The sequence below is a fragment of the Rhynchophorus ferrugineus genome, unplaced genomic scaffold (assembly GCF_030347505.1).
Source record: "Rhynchophorus ferrugineus isolate W39M unplaced genomic scaffold, kcgeb_rfMv2 rfM10, whole genome shotgun sequence".
NCBI lineage: Eukaryota > Metazoa > Arthropoda > Insecta > Coleoptera > Curculionidae > Rhynchophorus > Rhynchophorus ferrugineus.
The window spans coordinates 5,424,582-5,445,002 of NW_027472589.1; the positions used below are offsets into that span (position 1 = coordinate 5,424,582).

The 20,421-nt window shown below is 33.6% G+C and overlaps 1 protein-coding gene across 7 annotated transcripts in view; it reads left to right on the forward strand.

Annotated features, from left to right (window-relative positions):
• Eip63E (cyclin dependent kinase Eip63E) overlaps positions 1 to 20,368 on the forward strand; it is a 204,388-nt gene extending 184,020 nt beyond the window's left edge. For 6 of the 7 annotated variants that reach the window (XM_076415475.1, XM_076415477.1, XM_076415480.1 and 3 more), the window contains 7 exons: positions 15,843 to 16,042; positions 17,558 to 17,649; positions 17,709 to 17,883; positions 17,938 to 18,339; positions 18,757 to 18,965; positions 19,025 to 19,068; positions 19,145 to 20,368. In XM_076415475.1, coding sequence (XP_076271590.1) covers positions 15,843 to 16,042; positions 17,558 to 17,649; positions 17,709 to 17,883; positions 17,938 to 18,339; positions 18,757 to 18,965; positions 19,025 to 19,068; positions 19,145 to 19,209 — 1,187 coding nt within the window. In that variant the 3' untranslated portion in view covers positions 19,210 to 20,368. The remainder of the gene's footprint in view (positions 1 to 15,842; positions 16,043 to 17,557; positions 17,650 to 17,708; positions 17,884 to 17,937; positions 18,340 to 18,756; positions 18,966 to 19,024; positions 19,069 to 19,144) is intronic. The other variant, XM_076415482.1, reaches the window with a different exon arrangement.
• Positions 20,369 to 20,421: the final 53 nt, after the last annotated feature.

Consider the following 20,421-nt stretch of genomic DNA (forward strand, 5'->3'; position numbering starts at 1 on the left):
GTTTAGTTCTTGTTTCCTTAGTTTCTTCTGTAACTACCTGTGCATTTGCCATATCTGCAAAACAGTTGGCAAATGCTCATTTCAATTCATGCTCATTCAATGTGTATACGAATTTAATGTATATGAATTTAATTATATATATATCTGTCGTGTTATTAGCTCATTCTGAGCCACTATTTAAGTCAATAACTAAGCTGTTAATTAACAGTTCTTGCCTCTATCTGTCAACTTGCATACCTACTGTAGTAATTCTTTGCCGCATCCCATAACAACTCGATTTGATTGAATATGCAGTGATAGGGAGTAAGACATTACTCTCTATGGCCATATTGTTAGATATCTGAACTACTGTGTATTATATATATATATATATATATATATATATATATATATATATATATATATATATATATATATATATATATATATATATATATATATATATATAGTTATCCTATATTCATGTAACAACCTTTAGTTGTTTCTACTCTTATCGCCTGTCTTATCTGTCTTAGTGTTATCAGCTCATTCTGAGCCACTATTTAAGTCAATAACTAAGCTGTTAATTTCCAATCTAACACAATTGTGAACTACAATTCCACCATTGGTAAATTTCTTCTTATTATGTGTACATGAATTGAACTTCGAATTGTTCCCACATCCATCGTATTCGCCAGATTTGGCTCTTTTTATTAGCGTCTTGTCAAAAGTGGCCTAATGCTCCATTATGGAATGCTTATGTCTGTGCACAAATTGAAATAACAAGTCTCCATTAATTTTATTATGTGCTTATAAAAATTGTATTCTTTTAAAATCAACGTCTGGAACTTGCATGGAATCTCTTCGTTGATTATCTTTATATTATTTAATTGATGGCTTATATCCTTCAAAGAGCTGCATATCTTTAACTTTTCTATGCGTTCATTCCATACTAACAGTTATCTGTGAAATAATTGTATTAAATTATGTTTATATTAAAAAAACTAGTCAAGGTATATAGATACTTTCTTTACGGTGAATCCAAAATTATATTGTTTTTCTTTTTTTACAGATTTTAGTTATAGTGTCCGTACTAATATTCGGTGCAGATACGACACAACAAAAATATTTGCAATAAAATCCCAGCAGCTTAATATTTATACATTAATATATTATCAATGCATTATACATCTTGATGACGTGCGTTCACTACTACTTTGGATAGACTATAGCAAACCAATTTTAGTTACCACAAAAAAAACAAAGAATAATTTTTGTATATGTAATAAAATAAAATACAAAGGTTCAGTTTGGTGAAACTACAAAGTAAGTGTTTAGTTTGAAACGGTTTCATTGACTATTGTGCATGATTTCACATCATTTATCGAAGTATTCAAGAAATTCGGACGTCGTTTCCTACGTTATATAAGACTATTGGTGTTTAATTGGCCAGTAATTTTATATCCTCGGTACAAAGCTGATTTAGTGGTATCAGAACTAATTTAAATGAGCTACGTTTATACTAAGAGTGTAGAATAGTGAAAGTTTGACTGATTTGACTGATTTCACTCATCAAAAAGGTTTTTTTCTTGCCAAACCTATATAATATATTTAAAAAAAAGCTCTATGGGTAGACAAATAAATGCTTTTCATCACCAGGTCCGCTCCGCCATCGAGGATAATCATGATCGATGGTTCGACATCAAAATCAACTTAACCCAATTGCGGGCAAAAGGCGAAATCATAACGTTCCTTTGTCCGAGAGCGAGATTTCCATCCGCCTCCCGCCTTCCTCCTCCCCCTCTTCCTCCCGGTTCCCGTCCCCCCGCGTCCTCTTTCCCAGGCGCGGAGTTTAATCGCTCGAATAAGTAACGAGCTCGCGCCTACGTTACGGCAGCGCCCTCTCGCGTTAATTAATGACCTCATTAGGGTACTTATTTTCGTCCTAATTACTGCTTGTAGTTTCGTATGGGCCGCCCTCCTTCATCCCCCCGCGCGGCTGATTTACGACCGCCTGCGAGTGTATTTCTTTCGGATTTACTTCGGCTGTAGTGGCATTTAATTTGTGATTACAGAATTAATGCTGTTTTATTGAAGCAATGAATTTTAGTCACTCGTAGAAGTCGTAGAAGTTACTTGATATAAATGATACTTTGTCCAGAGGAAAAAAGACATTATTTCGTGAAGAGGAACCTCAACATAGTTATTAGTAAGTGATTTGCCATTGAACTTGCATCATCATTGCTTTGCTGCATTTTGATTTTATCGTTTGGATTGCTTTCTTTTCGGTTTTAAATGAAATTGGTCTCTTCCAGTGCTTGAACATAAGAGGCACAATAGCTCATATATTGTATTATTATTATTCTCCTCCTGAACGTCACGTTAGCCAAAAACTAGAGCAGATCGGATTCAAAATCAAAGAACTCTACTGGTTATTCGGAAGATACATCATACTTGGCGTCAAATCAAAGAGATTAGTTTATCAGACGATTATAAATCCCATTTGGACTTATGGAGTTGTAATAAAACACCAAACCCATTAGTAATTCAACTCTGCCAAATGTTTATCGCTACGTAACCAACGAAATACTGCACGATGGCCGCAAAGTCAAGTGGATATACGAAGTGATCCAAGATTTCGCCTGAAGACGTGAAACAAGATTACTAAATCACGACAACGTAGAAGCAAAACGGCTGATGTAATTTTATTTTTATTTTTTTGAATGGTTTTAAACATAACAATCAATAGTTCTCGTTTTTACAGTTTTAGAAGTCGTATTTTTCAATATGTTATTCCTTTTTTGTATAAAACGGTGTAAGTTATACTCAAAGTACTCCCAGATATCTTCGAAACACCTAAACAACTCAAAAGTCCCTATAGAGGGGAAATATTAAATCTTGTATGTTATATTTCAGTGTATTATACTGAAACTACTATTATACTGACTTCTAAAGAAAATCATAGATACATTAATGTTGTCTTTAAGATATTGAGGCTTTGGGGCTTATTTGATTTTAAAAAACTCCATGCTAAATCGCCACTTCCTGAAATTAGTCTTTGTGGAAGAACGTCATTCAATAATTAAATTGTTGAACAAGCTGTGTGTGCTGTGGCCCCATCTTACTGAAACCACATGTCTCCACTCCTTGCTCTTCCATTTCAGGCACAAGAAAATTTCGAATCATGTCTTGGTACGGTTCAGCAGTAACTGCAACACCTTGGTCAGTTTCAAAAAAATAGGGACCAATGATGTTTCCAGCATGAATACCACACCATACAGTTGTTTTTCGTCGATGCAATGATGTTTCATCAATTAATTGAGGATTCTGTGCTCCCCAAAACCGACTGTTCTGTTTGTTGACGTGGCCACTGAGAATAAAATGGGTTTCATCAATGGAACGATTATTTTCAATAAATATTGTCACTATTTATGCTCGTTCTTGTGGCGTATATTTATCCGTAATAAAATTTGGACGTCTACACAACACAATGGTTAAAGCGAAAAAATAACCACGTATTTCCTTATCTAAAAGCCTTTAACAATTTGTCAGCCAATTTAGTTTAACAGATATTAAATATTAGGTGGGGGTTACGCAAAATGGCAGTCTTTATCGACGTAGGAGATCCTTGACATTTCACTTTCCATCAAATTTTTAATATTCCATAAATAAGCGCCGCAAATTAGCTTTCCCGGAAACTTCTGCTCCGCTCTCGCTTAAGACATCCGGGCCTCCACGAGGTCTTCTAATCAAGACGATCGTAAAGATGCAGTAGTATTTAACGATCGAAACCGAATTTCGGGCCATGTTTATGACCCGATCTGGTCTGGAGTGCCCGCATGAGAAACGACATCCAGTCCGGTTCGAGAAGTAGGGCTTTTCGGAAAGTTCGAACGTTTTATTGCGGTAATACTTACGGAGGTTCGTAAATATACGGGAAATTCGAAACGATAATATGGAAAGCGTGATTTTAATTACATGTTTATAAATAAATTGGTTTCGGAACTAATCAAAACCTCCGTCAAAAACGTGGCCAAAACACTGAGGGTAGAGGAAGGAATTTCTCATGCACTAGTCGTGTAAAAGTTTAGCTTTTTGGCAACAGAAGGCGCAACTGTGTCGGTATGATTACCCCGAAGTTTAAAATATAATGATAATCATAGTATTAGTAAAATAACACTAAAAATACAATAAAAGTTGAAAAATATATTTTATTTAGGTATATCTAACATTTTAAGTAAATATAAATAACTTTTTAACGATACTAATATTATTTTGAAGAGGAATTATTTTGTATTTTTGATGACAATACATTAATGCAATACAAAAGCTTGACACAAAGATACACAATTGAAATTTTGATTTATAAAATATATAAAGATTTATACGAAGTATAAATTGTTTTTAAAACATTACACAACAAACTACAGTACGATATCTATAGTGTATTCAAAGTTTTTTTAGTAATACATCATGGATATTTGTGACGTTGAAATATTGCAATGTTGCCGCATTAACTCCGAGTTTTAGTTCAGTTTGGCTTTGACATACAAAAAAATTCTAATCTAAATAAAGTTAGTATCCCCCCAGAGGCCTAATACACCTAATTAACAATTGCATATCTGAGAAACGTATTTTACTTTCACTCAAGAGCATATTTACTTTTTTCGTTTAGTCTTGTTTCCTTCAATGGTGTGTTTACTTGTCTAGTCATCTTGGCATCACTGTATATCTTATTTCTTCTGCTACTATCTGTGTACAACGTTCTTCATAAAATTAATCACTGAATTCTCTCTAATGCATTTACCATATCTACAAAAATGTTGGTATTATTTCTCTTCTTATACGTTGTAACCTAATGCTCATGTTTAATTTTGAACAATTACAATCATATCTGTGCACACTAATCTTTCACGCCCTACAATACCCTTCTCTACAGTTATATTCAATTAATTATGTGCATACCTTTAGTTGTTTCCACTCTCATCACTCTGTCTCAGGAATTTCTAGCATTGCACAGCATCGATATATCACATATCCTGAAAGTTTCCTTCAGTCACTTTCACTTTCCCACACATTGTCCAATTCAATCACAAAACTGTTAATTTCTAATCTGTATGAAACATGTTCACAATTATTAATAAATATAATGATGAACAAAACCCTTTTCCATCAATTTTTGTCGTCTTTACACTTTTTTTGTTACCGTCTCGCCAAGAATGTCACAATGAACCATTTCGAAATATCCAAGTTTCATCAAGATACACAAATTCAAATAGTTTATCTTCCTTGGTCTTATTTTATGCCTTTAAAAATTTAAGTCTTTTCAAGGTAATGTCTGGAAGTTCTATTAAACCTCTCCGAGGGTTATCTTTACACCATTTAAACTCTATGCCCTGTAAGAGTGTCTAAAAGGAGGTCTTGCATCCCTCAAAAAGCTACATGTCCCTAATTCTTTTATGTATACTTTTCAGACAGACAATTTTCTCTAAAATAATTTTATTAAGTTATGTTTAGATCTATAAAATAGTTTGTGTACTTACTGTTCTTATACATTTCGTATATTTGGTCTCGAATAGAGCTAATATCAAGATGGGCAAGACTCGTCACCTACTTTGTATGTGGACGGGTTTTCTTGGGTGAATCTAATGTATTATTAAATATCAGCCTACAAAAATAATCGATATATCGATATTTTTTCGGCATCCCTAATGTATGTTCGCCGATTTCCCCGTCAATTATGGACCGAGTTTCAAAATTCTTCTTTTATTCGAAAGAGTGCACTTCCGAGATGGTCCCATAGGAACTACTTCTATGATGTAACGGTTAGAGCGTTCATCTCTTACGCGGAGGTCACGGTTTCGATTCCCGACGGGGGCAACAATTTTTTTTGTCTAGTTTAGTTTGGTTAGAATATTCATCAAATCACCTAGACTAGGTAGCGGACCCCGGGGCCTGAAGCGTTCCTTATTTTCAATCATTGTTTCTTTATAAATATCTTTCCTCATACGAGCTGCACCCATTGTAGTACTTAATAACATAACCGCGTAATTTATAGAGTAAATAGCTAACACTAAAAAGAAAAAAATAAAATGTTTATAACAAAAAAAAATGGAACCGACTTCAAAAAATAAAACTCACTAAAAAGTAAAAGATAATCAAACTTTGATTTTTACACAAAAAAAAAACGTTTTAAAATAAAATATGTACATAATAATCGTTGATATTTGTCGTGTCTAGTTTGATTTCTTTTTTTTTAACAATATTAAGCTACCGAAAATGTTGAGTATCAATAAAAATATTAGTTGTTAATAATAAAACATTCTAATCTACATCATGTACGTAGGAGTGATTTTTTGTCCATCTTTTATTCCACGTCTTTACCGACTTTTGTCGTACACGCAACAGCTACGCCAAAGCCTCCGGTTGAATTGTTTACGATGTTTGATTTAAACCAACATAAAATCCTCAGGCCGTCGACTTTCCTTTTTTTTATAAAGCCTCAATAAATGTAGCAAGGCCGTTGAGTATTTCAACATAAACGGGCTTTATACCGTTTTGTTTGCGTATTTTCCAGGCTGTAACAGTAAAGGGACTTTAATAATAAACCAAATTCGGTTATTCGGTATATATTTATTATATTGTAGCCCCCAGAACGGCTTTGATGGTTGTAACTTTGCTTGTAACGCGGTTTTCGATTACATATATAATGAAAAAACTCAATATTCTCAGTTAATACACTTAATCTATTGTTAAAGACTTTTATTTTCATATAATTTTCATAGAGGTTGTATAAAATTTGTTATAGTACCATTCTATTTAGCATAAAATTTTTATAGACTATATAATTCTCATTAACCCGCGATTATTTGAATAGAAATGACAGCAAAATATCGCAAATTTTCAGGACTCAAATAAGGATAAAACTCTCGAGACATGTATTTTAGCACGAAAGAAACAAAAATCCATGTTAAAATGCTTTAGAACAAATGCATTTTACAAGATATAAGACATAAACTGAAGTCCACTGATATTTGAAAAATAAATATTTCACTCTATAACTTAAAAAGCAGTTGTCGTATAGAGAGCTCTATACTGCCATTCGACTCAGCATAAAATTCTTTATAAACCCTGTTATTTTCATTATCCTGCGATTATATAAACGAAAGTGGCAGCTAAAAACATAAAAGTGGCAAAAAATCGCACATTTTCACGACTATATATATGGAAAAATTGTCAAAATCTTGTACCTCTTGGATAAAGATAAAACTGTGGAAATATATGTATTTTGGCACGAAAGAAACAAAAATCCATGTTAAAATGCTTTAGAACAAATACATTTTAAGATATGAGACATAAACTGAAGTCCACTGATATTTGAAAAATAAATATTTCACTCTATAACTTAAAAATCAGTTGTCGTATAGAGATCACTGTACTGCCATTCGACTCAGCATAAAATTCTTTATAAACCCTGTTATTTTCATTATCCTGCGATTATATAAACGAAAGTGGCAGCTAAAAACATAAAAATGGCAAAAAATCGCACATTTTCACGACTATATATATGGAAAAATTGTCAAAATCTTGTACCTCTTGGATAAAGATAAAACTGTGGAAATATATGTATTTTGCCACGAAAGAAACAAAAATCCATGTTAAAATGCTTTAGAACAAATACATTTTAAGATATGAGACATAAACTGAAGTCCACTGATATTTAAAAAATAAATATTTCACTCTATAACTTAAAAATCAGTCGTCGTATAGAGATCTCTATACTGCCATTCGACTCAGAATAAAATTCTTTATAACCTCTGTGATATTCATTAGTCTGCGTTTATATAAACGAAAGTGACAGCTAAAAACATAAAAATGGCAAAAAATCGCACATTTTCACGACTATATATATGGAAAAATTGTCAAAATCTTGTACCTCTTGGATAAAGATAAAACTGTGGAAATATATGTATTTTAGCACGAAAGAAACAAAAATCCGTGTTAAAATGCTTTAGAACAAATACATTTTAAGATATGGGACATAAACTGAAGTCCACTGATATTTGAAAAATAAATATTTCACTCTATAACTTAAAAATCAGTTGTCGTATAGAGATCTCTATACTGCCATTCGACTCAGAATAAAATTCTTTATAACCTCTGTGATATTCATTAGTCTGCGTTTATATAAACGAAAGTGACAGCTAAAAACATAAAAATGGCAAAAAATCGCACATTTTCACGACTATATATATGGAAAAATTGTCAAAATCTTGTACCTCTTGGATAAAGATAAAACTGTGGAAATATATGTATTTTAGCACGAAAGAAACAAAAATCCGTGTTAAAATGCTTTAGAACAAATACATTTTAAGATATGGGACATAAACTGAAGTCCTCTGATATTTGAAAAATAAATATTTCACTCTGTAACTTAGAAATCAGTTGTTGTATAGAGATCTCTATACTGCCATTCGACTCAGAATAAAATTCTTTATAACCTCTGTGATATTCATTAGTCTGCGTTTATATAAACGAAAGTGACAGCTAAAAACATAAAAATGGCAAAAAATCGCACATTTTCACGACTATATATATGGAAAAATTGTCAAAATCTTGTACCTCTTGGATAAAGATAAAACTGTGGAAATATATGTATTTTAGCACGAAAGAAACAAAAATCCGTGTTAAAATGCTTTAGAACAAATACATTTTAAGATATGGGACATAAACTGAAGTCCACTGATATTTGAAAAATAAATATTTCACTCTGTAACTTAGAAATCAGTTGTTGTATAGAGATCTCTATACTGCCATTCGACTCAGAATAAAATTCTTTATAACCTCTGTGATATTCATTAGTCTGCGTTTATATAAACGAAAGTGACAGCTAAAAACATAAAAATGGCAAAAAATCGCACATTTTCACGACTATATATATGGAAAAATTGTCAAAATCTTGTACCTCTTGGATAAAGATAAAACTGTGGAAATATATGTATTTTAGCACGAAAGAAACAAAAATCCGTGTTAAAATGCTTTAGAACAAATACATTTTAAGATATGGGACATAAACTGAAGTCCACTGATATTTGAAAAATAAATATTTCACTCTGTAACTTAGAAATCAGTTGTTGTATAGAGATCTCTATACTGCCATTCGACTCAGAATAAAATTCTTTATAACCTCTGTGATATTCATTAGTCTGCGTTTATATAAACGAAAGTGACAGCTAAAAACATAAAAATGGCAAAAAATCGCACATTTTCACGACTATATATATGGAAAAATTGTCAAAATCTTGTACCTCTTGGATAAAGATAAAACTGTGGAAATATATGTATTTTAGCACGAAAGAAACAAAAATCCGTGTTAAAATGCTTTAGAACAAATACATTTTAAGATATGGGACATAAACTGAAGTCCACTGATATTTGAAAAATAAATATTTCACTCTGTAACTTAGAAATCAGTTGTCGTATAGAGATCTCTATACTGCCATTCGACTCAGAATAAAATTCTTTATAACCTCTGTGATATTCATTAGTCTGCGTTTATATAAACGAAAGTGACAGCTAAAAACATAAAAATGGCAAAAAATCGCACATTTTCACGACTATATATATGGAAAAATTGTCAAAATCTTGTACCTCTTGGATAAAGATAAAACTGTGGAAATATATGTATTTTAGCACGAAAGAAACAAAAATCCGTGTTAAAATGCTTTAGAACAAATACATTTTAAGATATGGGACATAAACTGAAGTCCACTGATATTTGAAAAATAAATATTTCACTCTGTAACTTAGAAATCAGTTGTTGTATAGAGATCTCTATACTGCCATTCGACTCAGAATAAAATTCTTTATAACCTCTGTGATATTCATTAGTCTGCGTTTATATAAACGAAAGTGACAGCTAAAAACATAAAAATGGCAAAAAATCGCACATTTTCACGACTATATATATGGAAAAATTGTCAAAATCTTGTACCTCTTGGATAAAGATAAAACTGTGGAAATATATGTATTTTAGCACGAAAGAAACAAAAATCCGTGTTAAAATGCTTTAGAACAAATACATTTTAAGATATGAGACATAAACTGAAGTCCACTGATATTTGAAAAATAAATATTTCACTCTATAACTTAAAAATCAGTTGTCGTATAGAGATCTCTATACTGCCATTCGACTCAGAATAAAATTCTTTATAACCTCTGTGATATTCATTAGTCTGCGTTTATATAAACGAAAGTGACAGCTAAAAACATAAAAATGGCAAAAAATCGCACATTTTCACGACTATATATATGGAAAAATTGTCAAAATCTTGTACCTCTTGGATAAAGATAAAACTGTGGAAATATATGTATTTTAGCACGAAAGAAACAAAAATCCGTGTTAAAATGCTTTAGAACAAATACATTTTAAGATATGGGACATAAACTGAAGTCCACTGATATTTGAAAAATAAATATTTCACTCTGTAACTTAGAAATCAGTTGTTGTATAGAGATCTCTATACTGCCATTCGACTCAGAATAAAATTCTTTATAACCTCTGTGATATTCATTAGTCTGCGTTTATATAAACGAAAGTGACAGCTAAAAACATAAAAATGGCAAAAAATCGCACATTTTCACGACTATATATATGGAAAAATTGTCAAAATCTTGTACCTCTTGGATAAAGATAAAACTGTGGAAATATATGTATTTTAGCACGAAAGAAACAAAAATCCGTGTTAAAATGCTTTAGAACAAATACATTTTAAGATATGGGACATAAACTGAAGTCCACTGATATTTGAAAAATAAATATTTCACTCTGTAACTTAGAAATCAGTTGTTGTATAGAGATCTCTATACTGCCATTCGACTCAGAATAAAATTCTTTATAACCTCTGTGATATTCATTAGTCTGCGTTTATATAAACGAAAGTGACAGCTAAAAACATAAAAATGGCAAAAAATCGCACATTTTCACGACTATATATATGGAAAAATTGTCAAAATCTTGTACCTCTTGGATAAAGATAAAACTGTGGAAATATATGTATTTTAGCACGAAAGAAACAAAAATCCGTGTTAAAATGCTTTAGAACAAATACATTTTAAGATATGGGACATAAACTGAAGTCCACTGATATTTGAAAAATAAATATTTCACTCTATAACTTAAAAATCAGTTGTCGTATAGAGATCTCTATACTGCCATTCGACTCAGAATAAAATTCTTTATAACCTCTGTGATATTCATTAGTCTGCGTTTATATAAACGAAAGTGACAGCTAAAAACATAAAAATGGCAAAAAATCGCACATTTTCACGACTATATATATGGAAAAATTGTCAAAATCTTGTACCTCTTGGATAAAGATAAAACTGTGGAAATATATGTATTTTAGCACGAAAGAAACAAAAATCCGTGTTAAAATGCTTTAGAACAAATACATTTTAAGATATGGGACATAAACTGAAGTCCACTGATATTTGAAAAATAAATATTTCACTCTGTAACTTAGAAATCAGTTGTCGTATAGAGATCTCTATACTGCCATTCGACTCAGAATAAAATTCTTTATAAACCCTGTTATTTTCATTACCCTGCGATTATATAAACGAAAGTGACAGCTAAAAACATAAAAATGGCAAAAAATCGCACATTTTCACGACTATATATATGGAAAAATTGTCAAAATCTTGTACCTCTTGGATAAAGATAAAACTGTGGAAATATATGTATTTTGCCACGAAAGAAACAAAAATCCATGTTAAAATGCTTTAGAACAAATACATTTTAAGATATGAGACATAAACTGAAGTCCACTGATATTTGAAAAATAAATATTTCACTCTGTAACTTAAAAATCGGTTGTCGTATAGAGATCTCTATACTGCCATTCGACTCAGCATAAAATTCTTTATAAACCCTGTTATTTTCATTACCCTGCGATTATATAAACGAAAGTGACAGCTAAAAACATAAAAATGGCAAAAAATCGCACATTTTCACGACTATATATATGGAAAAATTGTCAAAATCTTGTACCTCTTGGATAAAGATAAAACTGTGGAAATATATGTATTTTGCCACGAAAGAAACAAAAATCCATGTTAAAATGCTTTAGAACAAATACATTTTAAGATATGAGACATAAACTGAAGTCCACTGATATTTGAAAAATAAATATTTCACTCTGTAACTTAAAAATCGGTTGTCGTATAGAGATCTCTATACTGCCATTCGACTCAGCATAAAATTCTTTATAAACCCTGCTATTTTCATTATCCTGCGATTATATAAACGAAAGTGACAGCTAAAACATAAAAATGGCAAAAAATCGCACATTTTCACGACTATATATATGGAAAAATTGTCAAAATCTTGTACCTCTTGGATAAAGATAAAACTGTGGAAATATATGTATTTTGCCACGAAAGAAACAAAAATCCATGTTAAAATGCTTTAGAACAAATACATTTTAAGATATGAGACATAAACTGAAGTCCACTGATATTTGAAAAATAAATATTTCACTCTGTAACTTAAAAATCGGTTGTCGTATAGAGATCTCTATACTGCCATTCGACTCAGCATAAAATTCTTTATAAACCCTGCTATTTTCATTATCCTGCGATTATATAAACGAAAGTGACAGCTAAAACATAAAAATGGCAAAAAATCGCACATTTTCACGACTATATATATGGAAAAATTGTCAAAATCTTGTACCTCTTGGATAAAGATAAAACTGTGGAAATATATGTATTTTGCCACGAAAGAAACAAAAATCCATGTTAAAATGCTTTAGAACAAATACATTTTAAGATATGAGACATAAACTGAAGTCCACTGATATTTGAAAAATAAATATTTCACTCTGTAACTTAAAAATCGGTTGTCGTATAGAGATCTCTATACTGCCATTCGACTCAGCATAAAATTCTTTATAAACCCTGCTATTTTCATTATCCTGCGATTATATAAACGAAAGTGACAGCTAAAACATAAAAATGGCAAAAAATCGCACATTTTCACGACTATATATATGGAAAAATTGTCAAAATCTTGTACCTCTTGGATAAAGATAAAACTGTGGAAACATATGTATTTTGACACGAGAGAAACAATTTAGAACAAATACATTTTTAGATATGAAACATAAACTGAAATCCACCGATATATATACTATAACTTAAAAATCAGTTTTCGTATAGAGATCTCTATACTGCCATTCGACTCAGCATAAAATTCTTTATAAACCCTGCTATTTTCATTATCCTGCGATTATATAAACGAAAGTGACAGCTAAAACATAAAAATGGCAAAAAATCGCACATTTTCACGACTATATATATGGAAAAATTGTCAAAATCTTGTACCTCTTGGATAAAGATAAAACTGTGGAAATATATGTATTTTGCCACGAAAGAAACAAAAATCCATGTTAAAATGCTTTAGAACAAATACATTTTAAGATATGAGACATAAACTGAAGTCCACTGATATTTGAAAAATAAATATTTCACTCTGTAACTTAAAAATCGGTTGTCGTATAGAGATCTCTATACTGCCATTCGACTCAGCATAAAATTCTTTATAAACCCTGCTATTTTCATTATCCTGCGATTATATAAACGAAAGTGACAGCTAAAACATAAAAATGGCAAAAAATCGCACATTTTCACGACTATATATATGGAAAAATTGTCAAAATCTTGTACCTCTTGGATAAAGATAAAACTGTGGAAATATATGTATTTTGCCACGAAAGAAACAAAAATCCATGTTAAAATGCTTTAGAACAAATACATTTTAAGATATGAGACATAAACTGAAGTCCACTGATATTTGAAAAATAAATATTTCACTCTGTAACTTAAAAATCGGTTGTCGTATAGAGATCTCTATACTGCCATTCGACTCAGCATAAAATTCTTTATAAACCCTGCTATTTTCATTATCCTGCGATTATATAAACGAAAGTGACAGCTAAAACATAAAAATGGCAAAAAATCGCACATTTTCACGACTATATATATGGAAAAATTGTCAAAATCTTGTACCTCTTGGATAAAGATAAAACTGTGGAAATATATGTATTTTGGCACGAAAGAAACAAAAATCCATGTTAAAATGCTTTAGAACAAATACATTTTAAGATATGAGACATAAACTGAAGTCCACTGATATTTGAAAAATAAATATTTCACTCTATAACTTAAAAATCAGTTGTCGTATAGAGATCACTGTACTGCCATTCGACTCAGCATAAAATTCTTTATAAACCCTGTTATTTTCATTACCCTGCGATTAAATAAACGAAAGTGACAGCTAAAAACATAAAAATGGCAAAAATTCGCACATTTTCACGACTATATATATGGAAAAATTGTCAAAATCTTGTACCTCTTGGATAAAGATAAAACTGTAGAAATATATGTATTTTGGCACGAAAGAAACAAAAATCCATGTTAAAATGCGTTAGAACAAATACATTTTAAGATATGAAACATAAACTGAAGTCCACTGATATTTGAAAAATAATATTTCACTCTATAACTTAGAAATCAGTTGTCGTATAGAGATCTCTATACTGCCATTCGACTCAGCATAAAATTCTTTATAAACCCTGTAATTTTCATTACCCTGCGATTATATAAAGGAAAGTGGCAGCTAAAAACTTTAAAATGGCATAAAATCGCACATTTAAACGACTATATATATGGAAATTTCCAAAATCTAGTACCTCTTGGATAAAGATAAAACTGTGGAAACATATGTATTTTGACACGAGAGAAACAATTTAGAACAAATACATTTTTAGATATGAAACATAAACTGAAGTCCACCGATATATATACTATAACTTAAAAATCAATTTTCGTATAGAGATCACTGTACTGCCATTCGATTCAGCATAAAATTTTCTATAAACCCTCTAATTTTCATTTCGAAAAATTATCAAAATCTTGTAGCTTTTAGGTAAAGAAACTCTGGAAATAGTTTAGCTTAAAATTTGTAAGATACGTGACAGACAGAAATTCGCTAAAAAAAATAAATAAGCAAAGAATAAAAAAGCAAGCAAAAAAAACTTGAATATGCCAACAAATGTCAACAGACCCCCTGAAAGGACAATAAGGTGTTCGAATTAATATTTCGCGACTCTTAACATAGTATATTAAAAGGTATGTTTAAAAAGTTCACCTCACTAACCATATCGACGATATATCCACCACATAAAATCATATTTGTTGTTTATCTTCATTTTTCAAACACTATGACATTTGAATAAAGTCCGACTGTCTGAAAATCTTCTCCATTTTCAATACATTCTGGTCGTTCTTCGCTAGCAAAATTCCTATTTTATAAATACAAAATTTATTTTTTGTAATTAAACATGGCGCACTCACCATTTTATCAAAATGTGTTTCTTTTAATTGAAACGTATGTTTCCTGGGGTTCTCAATTTGTTATACATATTTTAAAAGCCAATATTATTCACTGACTGGTCAACGGGTAACTTAAGGCTGATTCTTAATGGTTTCATCATCGAACACATTATTTGTTTTTTTTATTAATATAACAATATATTTTAAGTTCGCAAAATGAAAGAAAAATAGTGAATGTAAATATGAGATAGGAATTATTTGTTGTTTGCTTATTGTATTTAGTCTCCAGTAATATGGTTGGATTGAATATCATCGTACGAAGCTGAAAAGCCCGATTTGTAGATTTTTATCGAACAATGGCGCCTTCACCATGTTATCTGTGCACGGTCTTGGAACTACGTACTGAATCGATATTGTTTTGACGCCGATAGAATCGCTATATATTGATATTCTCTTGTCATTTTCAGAATGGAATAATGTGTCCGGACACGACAGGGTGAAGCGACAGCTGTCGGTGTCCAGCGATAGCAAGCTCCTGGACGAGGACATCAGGGAGGAGACCAAGGTGATCCTGCGACCCCGGAAGCCGCCCCGACCCAAATCCGAGGTGCTGCTCAACCAGCAGGCCGGAGACAGTCGCAGGACCAAGCGATATTCCGCTTTCGGGGTAAGAATCGCGCCCTCCCTCCTTCTCCGGCGTCAGTTTGTTTGTTCGTGTCCTAGGGACACGGGGTTGTTTGCTTTCATACCTAATTAGAGAGATACAAGCCAGGGAATCCAATGTTGAAAGCGGGGGTGGCGTTTAAAGTCGTGAAAACATTCGTTTTTCGGGGAAGTGGGTTAAATACCGGTTCCTGCCGTTTAAAACACGGCAGACTTCCCTGTTTTCGTGGCATAAATCGCTGGTTATCGCCAAAGAACGGTAGCGGTCTGATTTACGGCCTGTTCGATATCATAGTGGGCGGGACCGACCGCGAATTTTATCGGCGCGTCCCGGTCGACCTACCGTTAGTCGGCGCCCGGCCGTTGTTCGGCTAATCAAGTAATGGAACTCTAATTTGCCTAATTAGGGGAAAGCGATGGAGTGGCGCACGTTCGACTGCAAAGAAATTGCCGTCGTGTTTCTATCGCGACACATAAGCACGGAACGACACCCGGAGATATATGAAGCACTTACGTCTGATTAAAACAGGTGTTCTCTAGCATTCCTGGGCTCATTAATGATGTTGGGGCTTGAAATTGAGCATTGAAAAATCTCATCAGATGTTGGGTGTGCAAATAAGTATTTTAGGTTAAAAAAAATTAGCCGTAATAATGAAATTGTTAGAATTGCAATTTAATTTATAATAGAGGTACGAAAACTACAAGAAATTCTCCAAACTTATTATGCTCCCTATACTTCTTAGGACATAGAAAGTGTTTTGTAACTGTATAGAGTACAGAATGCTTTTTAGGCACTTCTTGTTCATTTTCAAAATGAAGCGCATTTTGACAAAATTAGATGCGGTGAACCTTGGGTTCATGCCCCTTGTGGAAAAATGAGGAAATTTGAAGATAATATGGACTGGGAGTCGAGACTAGTGATTTGCTGGCCGAAAAGGTGATATTAACGTTTTTTAAGGATTTTTTCGTGTTCATTTTCTCCTACTATGACCTTCTCGGTCATGTACGAGCAGCACATGGGTCCAAAAAGCATCATAAGCATTGTGGTTTGACTTGACCTTAGGGACTTTTGCCCTGTTTATCATCTATTGTGTAACAATTTAAATGCTTATGCGAAATCTTGATGTCTGGGCTTACCATACCACATATTCACTATAACCATACATTTCAAACCAATGAAAAGTTCTGTGAAGTGAAAAAACATTCGTATATACATTAACATGTCATCTTACCATGACATTTATTACCTAGATATTTTATATCTATTTTTGAAAAATGCTTCTGTAATAACACAAAAAAAGCATATCAAATTCTTTTGAACTTCTTTCCCTTCCTCCACATATTTATCACCTTCACATTTTCATTTATAACACTTCACTTTTCCCAGTTGTACAGTTATTCAGAACAGGCTAAAAATCTCAAGGAGTAGCAACAAGTATCTCTCTAATTTTGAGTTAAAACGATAGATTTCTTCTAAGTTATCAACCATAACTGCAAAATTATTCTTTTTTTATTCCAGGGCGATTCACCTTTCGGCAAATCTGAAGCCTATATTAAGTTAGAACAATTAGGAGAGGGTTCATACGCCACTGTGTACAAAGGATTTAGCAAGTAACGAACTGATCATGTGATATTGACGTCCGGTTCTAAAAACGACCGTCTTTTAACAGTTTACAGAACCAGGTGGTAGCCCTGAAAGAGATTAGACTGCAAGAGGAAGAAGGCGCTCCTTTCACCGCCATACGCGAAGCCTCCCTCCTCAAAGAACTGAAGCACGCCAATATTGTGACGCTACACGACATTGTCCACACACGCGAGACCCTTACCTTTGTTTTTGAATATGTGGTTCGTTCGATGATTTTTTAACTATTTATGTCTCATTCATTTGTTTTTCTTCAGCACACAGACCTATCACAATACCTGGAGAGGCACAGCGGCGGACTGGACCCCCGCAACGTCCGCCTATTCCTGTTCCAACTGCTCCGAGGTCTGTCCTACTGCCATAAGCGGCTGGTGCTCCACCGGGACGTCAAACCGCAGAACCTGCTCATCTCCGAGGTGGGCGAACTGAAACTGGCCGACTTCGGCTTGGCCAGGGCCAAATCCGTGCCCAGCCACACGTACAGCCACGAGGTGGTCACCCTGTGGTACCGGCCACCGGACGTCCTCCTCGGGTCCACGGAGTACTCGACCAGCTTGGATATGTGGGGCGTCGGGTGCATCTTCGTGGAGATGATCACCGGCATGGCCATCTTCCCGGGCGTGAGGGATACCTACGACCAGCTAGACAAAATATTCAAGGTGTGTTTTTGGTATTTCCAAAAAGAGCAGGTTCTTGACTGTAAAACTCAACCTCTCGATTAATAAATTAATAAATTCAGTAATATTAAATAATAAATTAAGTAATATAGATGGTATCTATTTGTCGAGTTTTCTTTTTTTAAATGCATGATGATCAATATTTACTTCAACTAAGCACAGTATTAAAAATTTGGGTTGATTTATGAATCTTGGTGATTATATAGGTGCTAGGAACCTCTGCAGAGATCAGACCATCTAACATTTCATAAGACTAATTGTTTTCTTCGGCTAGGTATCATGGATGGTATATATTTGTCCAATTTTCTTTCTTTATTATTGTATGATGATCAATATTTACTTCCACCAAACACAATATTAAAAATATGGGTTGATTCATGAATCATGGTGACTGTTTAGGTGCTAGGGACCCCTACGGAGGAAGACTGGCAAGGCTGCACGCGCCTCCCCGGCTACAAGCCCCACAAACTAGGAAATTACAAGTCGCGAAGGCTGGGTCTTTGCTGGCCGCAGTTACACGATGTTATGCACGGGGAGGCCATGGCGACGGCACTACTCCAACTGGATCCCAACAGGAGACTGGGAGCCGAAGAAGCAATGCAACACAAGTAACTAACATATTCCCCAGACAAGATCGCGGAATTAATTTCGACATATCCAATTGCAGGTACTTCGAGGGACTCCCAAAGAAGCTTCTGGAGCTGCCGGACGGTAGGTTTCGACTAGAGTCGTTGAATACGGTAAACCAATTGGAAAAAACGAGATTAAATCATGTTTTCCCCCCTAGACGCTTCGATATTCACCGTGGAGGGCGTGCAACTCCAGCAGGAACAATACTCGAGCATCAAATGAGAACAGCTGAAAAAGCGCCACCCGGGAACCAAGCACAAACACAAAAAGCAATGACACGCCCTGTCCGGCATTGCCTCCTGTTTCTTTTGATCATCCTGGTGCACGATGCCGCCGAAATCGTCTGATGATACAACGCCAGTTCGTCGACGGGTCCGGAGGAGACAGGTCCGCCTTTCTGATTTCCGTTAATTGTCTTCCCTAGCCGTATCTGACGCTGCCCAATAGCAGAATAGATTAGTACAATAGAGTCACGGAGGTATCTATTATCAGATGATTTTATCGACGCGGAACGTTATTAATGTTTATATCGTTGGAAGAACAACTCGCGTGGTTTTGTACGTAGGTAATTCCCCGACTTGGTATCGCCTACGTACGAGACCGATTTGTTGTACAGTGAGGTAAGAAAGCATCCACCAAAATAACAAGAAATAAATGCCATACAATTCTTATCGCACTGTATCCGATGGAGGATCGTCGACCTCCAATTCGAGGTTCCTTTTTGTTTTGTTTACTTCTTTACTAGTATATTTTCTAAGTAATCTTATCGTTTGTAGTGAAAATTCATTCTTGTATAAAGACTGTAAATCTAATTGAGATTGGACGGGCGGGATCTTTCTCCCGGACCCGTTTCGGGAACTTGTTATTACGGTACAGTACAATCAAATAACGAGAGACACCATTTTATGTCGGTACGGGTCCTAGGTGGCCTCGAGTCGCGACGGGATGTCGCCGTCCTCCGGTCCCTTTTTTATAAATTTTTAGTCTCCGCTTCGACATTCGTAGATAATTGTAAATCCCTTCGAAATTAGTTGTAATTAGTGCCATTGTATCGGGAGGAGGGTGAGGACGACGAAATCCCGTACCGATGCGGACCACAACCGTACCCGATGTCTGTGTGTGTGTGTGTAGATTTTGTATGTAAATCTCGATTTTATCTTTGTCGTTTTTTTATTTCCCCCTTTGTTTTAGTATATTTTGTCGATTATGTAAAATATAGGTTTATTTTTTCTATGCATATATATTATATATATATTTTCCGCAGACCATGGGAATAATTAATACATTTAAAACGATTTTTTGTTTTGTTTTTTGTTTTCGATAATCTGTGATTTGAGAAAATTTGCATTTAGGTGTACTAGACCAAAAAAAAAGAGAAAAAGTAATAAGTGAAGTGGAAATGATATGAGAAAAATGGCTAACCCATTCCTTCCA